We start from the raw sequence: 5,887 nt of genomic DNA, 5'->3' as shown, positions 1-5,887 counted from the left end.
TAGATAAAAAATGTCTAATCAAAGCTACTGTTGAACCTCGCTTTTTATTTATTTATATCCGCTCTGGTCTACCATTGAGCACTCTGCTTGTAATAATTGCGATAGTTTACTTCAGTTATATACAGTATATATGTATATATATTAGTTCTGGAAGTGGTCAACAAATCATATATCACAGCTCTCTATACACTTTTCAAAATAAATTTGCTGATTTTGTCATTGTCAAATTGAATTAATTGCCTTAAACTTTCATTCAGTGTGTGTTCAGGTAACACTATACTTATAAAAACAAGCAGCTTATAAAATACCAGAACTGCAGTATAATTGATTGGTTAGTTTGGTTACCATGACAATAGACTGCAGGCACAGTTGCCACAAATAATTTACCAATCTAAAAACATGAGCAAAATCAATAACCACATAGCCAAACTAGTGGTAAGTTCCATTTTTGACATAGCAAACTTGCATATAGGTCTACTATAAACATAAACATTTTATGTTATTTAAATTTATTACCACATAGACAAAATAATTGAGTATTCAGACAAAGTAGAAAGCAAGTTTAAGAAAAATTGGCACACAAAAAGTAAAGCACATGTTCAAACTTTCACCTAGAATAGTAGTGATTAATTTATATATTTTTGGATGAGGGCCAACTTCACTAGACCCTAGGCTTGAATCTTCCTTGTGGATTGCTGGTGTTGTATTTAGTAATAGATAACACGTAAAATTTGTGTCATGAGTATCCATGAAATACAAATAATAAATTGTGTTTTAAAATGTTAAATAGAATGAGTGAAGTAGGCCCATTGAATTTAAAAGGTAGGAATTAGGCCTAGTGAAGTAGAAGAAGGGAGAAGAAAATAAGGTAGGCGTAGCACAGCACGGTGAAACACATGGTCCCAATGCTGCTACCCTACTGTCAGTGTCATCAGCTACTGGCTTACAGTTTATTCAAATTTACGGAGGTAGAGTGCATTTCTCCTGTATTTTGAAATTGTTTAAATGCGCACAATGCTTATCAACACATCGTTAATCAGGGATGTAAGATGACGCTATGTATAAAGAAATGATAAACTGAACATTTACCAGTGAGTTTATAATGGTAAACTTTAGCTTTCTAGGGGAATGGCTAGGCAGAAAAACGTAGGCTAACATTTCCAAATCGTCATTTTTGTAATTTTTTAAAAGCATACACATGCTTTCAAACCGCCCCCCCCCCCCAGCGTATATTTTGTACACTCATGAAAATTATGAAAATAATGGATGACCCCTTAGTTGCAACATTTTGGTCTGTCTACAATTAATAGATATCGTTTTAAGTTCATTTCGTGTTTTCTTTTTTAGACAAATGAAGTCAACCAAGGAGATTCATTGGAGCATGACTTTAGCACTATGTATGCTGCCCTCGCATTTCCAGTAATACACATTTTACCAAAGACAATCCCTCTGGTAAATTTTTACATACTTTTCTGATTTCTAGAATATACATAATACATTCAGTATTCAGAAATAACCAAACTGATATCTTAATTTTTAAAAGTATAGTGTTCTTTACTGATGTTTTGACTCAAAACGTATGTTAGGAGGCACTTAAAAAGTGTAGTCTGATGAAAAATGCCAGGTCCAACAGGTTTTTATTTTCATTATTTAAACCGTAATTCAAACTACAGTAGAACCTCGTTTTTACGTACCCCAGTTATACGAACCCTCGGTTTTACGTACGCCTCGTATCGACGATGACGTCATCAAAAACCCCGAAAATATTCAAAACAAACAGCCCTTTTCAGAGCAACCATAAGTAAAAAGACTATAACAATAAACTATAACAATAAACAAACCATAATGCAACGTATTATTTTTAATTAACAGCAATGTTGATTGAGTCTAATACCGGGTTGTTATAATCTAAAACCAAGTGAACTGAGTGAGATGAACAACTACCACCAATGGTGCTCAAAATATTCGCTTTCCTCCTTAGTTTCGTGTGGCAAACCATGGAAAAACTTGTCTGGTCTAATTTTCTACACGAAGCTGAGTAGGCCACTAATTGGTTGGCTCGCCCAGTGCAGTGCACATGGTTTTGCTGTTTCACGTACACGAACGATAATTGGTTGGCTCGCCCAGTGCACATGGGTTTAGTTTGTCTCAACAGGCCCAGACAACACCACAGCTCTGTTGTTTAGAATAGGCATAAAGGGGAATTCCCAAGTTATACCTTTGTCGTATAGGTAATCTTACAATATTTTCATGTTCTTTTGTTAAATAAATGACATAAAGTGATGAATTAATACACTAGACACATGGTTTTATTTCAACACTTTATTATGACATCGTAAAGTGATGAATAAAAACACTAAACACATGGATGGTTTTATTCGTAGGCCTAGAGGCTAGGTCTAGCCTAGCTAGGTAACATCGTTCGTTCATACATACGTATATTGAGCATTACGTACGTATTAGGTCAAAGGTTACCACAAATTTAACCCAACCTCTATTTTACGAATCCCCCGATTTACGTACACCCTCCGGTCCTGTACCTTACGTAAAATTGAGGTTCTACTGTACGTAATATACATGCACCTTAACCTCTAGGCCACTGGGGCTTTTTGGCGAACTTGAATCCACCGTACCAGGAATAGCCTAACCTACCTAGTGAGGTAAAATTCATAATTTATAATTTTTTGCCTAGCCGTCCAAGGTCATGTGAAAATTGCGTCTTGTATATTTCAAAAATACAGATGATAAAAAAAAAATATATGAAAAATTACAATGATAAAGGACAATTTTGGTATCAGAATTTTTCTTACTTTTTCATCTGTCTCAACGTGTAGATGGCCCAAGTCACCGAAAAACAGAAAGCTGAAAAGTTCAACAGTCATGTTCCGGGTTCATTTTCATTTTTGTAAACACACAAGATAGCGTATGCTTTGCTTTCAGCCACAAAATATCAATTTTACGCGGAAATATGTCGATATAATAACCAAATGTAGTACAGTATGTATTTTAGAAATATATTTATAGTATGAAAGTTTCAGAATAGTTACTTTCTGAAAATAAAGTGTGTTTTTAGGTGATTTTATTCATCACCAGTATTGACGCCGATGCCTCGATCAAGGCGATCATGTTACAAAAACAACAATCAAATTACAAATTGCTAATTACCCTAAACTTAGATATTAATTATAAATGGAAGAAGAAATATTTTCTATAAACGTTTTTTTTTATATTTTCTCACATATTTTTTTAACTTGCATGCACACTATACCGCATAAACTATTTTTAATTAATTATAACTATAATTACGTAATTAATTATGTAGGTTGACTTCGTGACCTTTTGACGCATTATGCGGTTATTGTGGTGAATGGGAATATAGAGTACTGCAGTGTTCTGTCACGATACCACATGATACCACCTGGTGTTGTACGACACGACTGTGGTATTCTATGTGAGGCATCTACTCCTCACTCGTTTAGAACAGAGCTAAATCTATGGTGGGCACTAATCTTAAGCGTTTGTACATGCTGTTGTACTACTGGCAAATAACATTTACAACTTAATAGACAGAGACATGAGGTCAGCTTGGAATATTTATAGCATAATCAATTTCTTAAATACATCTGTATTTTTGTAGGCTAATCAGAAGAGTTTACTGAAGACCTGGACTGAACTTTACCAAGCATTTGCTAGGTGTTCAGCTCTAGTGGCCACATCAGAAGCAAATCATGCCTGTGAAGAACTCGCACAAAAGGTTATCAGATTACTGGATGACAAAATGCTTTCGGTAAGTTTTCCTGTCATTCTGTTAAATTTCATCAGTTGATATATTCTGATAAACAGTTCACACAGCTTAAATCCAATAAAAATGCCTAATACTGTTACCACTTTGATGACTGCAGTAGTACATGTGTAAAAAACTATCCCCCACATAATCTTAAATTTCCCTCTCCCCCAAATAATCAAATAAGGTGCATGTAATTTTGATCTTGCCTTCAAATAACAAGCCCTGCAATCACAGAATATAAATAGCTTGGGGTGTTTGCATTCTACAGACATATAAAACTACTGTAAAACCAGGAAATTTTGTGCGCATTAATCTTTGGCGAATTATGCGAATGGTCCAGATTCGCGAAAGTTTTATGCCTCGAATAATTTTCAAGTTACATTTTCTATGTTTCAAAAGAGATTGGTAGAGTACTATATGATCATCGTGAATGTCGAATCAGTTTCAGAAATTAGATTTTGGTCATTATATATCACTGAATTACACCAAAAATTAATTTCAATTTTTTTTTAAAGACGGATAAACAATGAACAGCAAGAATTGTTGGTAAACTCGCCGACGACGTTGCAATGCAGATCTAGGGCCTAGGCCTAAATAGGGAAATCCCACAAATTGCGACATGTTTGTGAAGAGTTAACAACTTGAGCATTTTAAAAATTATATTTTTAATTATTTTGGTGGATTTATTAAATGTGTATAAACTTAATACTAAATAGAATGTATTTCAATTATTATATCATTATTCTGACCTTAAATTCCGATGCTGAGCTCGAAAAATTTGTTAATTCTAGGCCTATTCTAACTTATCTTCTTACTCAGTAAGTATACTGATCAGGGAGGTTCTAATCATCGCTGCATGTGATTGCACATGTGCAACCACTGCGCCGTGTGTACTAAGAAGTTAAAATAGAAACTTGTTTCTGGTTTTACAGTATACTAAAGTAATATATGTTTGCTTCCCATAGAACTTGTCCACCTTGGTTGCTTTATCTGAGATCTGCCTAGTCTTGATTAACAACCTCGACTGGTCTGCATTAACCAATGAAAATCATGGAATGCTGTCCCCTCATAAACGGGCAGGACTGAGCAGACGACCTTTGGGGAACCTAACATCAGCTGTGAAGTTTCTTTGTAGAGTAATTGAAGCCTTCCATGGCATTGATAAAAAGGTATCCACATTTTGTAATGGTGTTGCTGAAGTTAGTTGAATGTTATTGAATAATAAAATGTTATAATAATAGTGGTGGGGGGGGCTATACAGGGTAAAAAAAAGGTGATATTTTAAATACCAAATGTACAGGTCTTAAATGAAGCGGCTTATTGTTAGACATGCTGTATGTAGAGTACAGTAACAATATTTTGCAATGCAAGAAGGTTTATCAATAAGAACCTTTTCAGGGGCATTTGGTTATCTACTGAACACGAAGGATAACCCACCAAGTATATACACTTGTTTCCAATGCTGTCCTTCAGGTGGTGATTGGCTAGTCCAGCAAGAGACCATGGAGGTATTTTTATACCTCCATGAAGAGACCAACCCTAGTATTTTCCTGACAAGTGCATTCTTTACCATGCACATTGGACAGGATTTAAGTGACTCTTCTGAGAGGCACATTTCAGTCCTCTAGCTGAAACACAAAGGAGAGCAGCAGAGGGGATCATACCGGTACATATAAGCTTGGTTCATGTCAAACTTATATCTAGATATACATCCACGACGTCATTTCGACGTGAACCAGTCAATTATATCTAGATAATGGCTTAAGTCGTCTATCGTTAAGTAACTTAACTTCACTAGATTAACGGTAAAGTTGACTCGGATTACAAGGACACGATTACGTAACGCAGGCATCTAAGCCAGCGTTGTTGTGTGTTACCACCATTATCATCCTCTGGCTGGCAACAACATACTCCAACAATGCTAACAACAGCAGCAAAGTAGTCTCATTAGTCTGGTTTTTAGAAATTATTTGTAATATTATGGGTAAAAACCTACCAAACGAATAGTCGATATTACAAATGACCTAGATTTTTGCGAAGTGCATGTAAACAACACAATTAGCGATCTAAAAACTACAAAAAGCACAACGGTGTATAAGC

The 5,887-nt window shown here is 35.2% G+C and overlaps 1 protein-coding gene across 1 annotated transcript in view; it reads left to right on the top strand.

The window, feature by feature from the left end:
• LOC117105958 (telomere-associated protein RIF1-like) overlaps nt 1-5,887 on the top strand; it is a 53,549-nt gene that overhangs the window by 32,698 nt on the left and 14,964 nt on the right. Inside the window, exons 16-18 of the mRNA XM_033247263.1 lie at nt 1,348-1,452; nt 3,638-3,787; nt 4,753-4,956. Coding sequence (XP_033103154.1) covers nt 1,348-1,452; nt 3,638-3,787; nt 4,753-4,956 — 459 coding nt within the window. The remainder of the gene's footprint in view (nt 1-1,347; nt 1,453-3,637; nt 3,788-4,752; nt 4,957-5,887) is intronic.

Source organism: Anneissia japonica, unplaced genomic scaffold (assembly GCF_011630105.1).
Source record: "Anneissia japonica isolate Jap-2015-1 unplaced genomic scaffold, ASM1163010v1 scaffold284860_len1800451_cov186, whole genome shotgun sequence".
In the NCBI taxonomy this organism is placed as follows: Eukaryota; Metazoa; Echinodermata; class Crinoidea; order Comatulida; family Comatulidae; genus Anneissia; species Anneissia japonica.
Note: the sequence above shows the minus strand (reverse complement) of the source record. Positions and strands in the feature narration are given on the sequence as shown.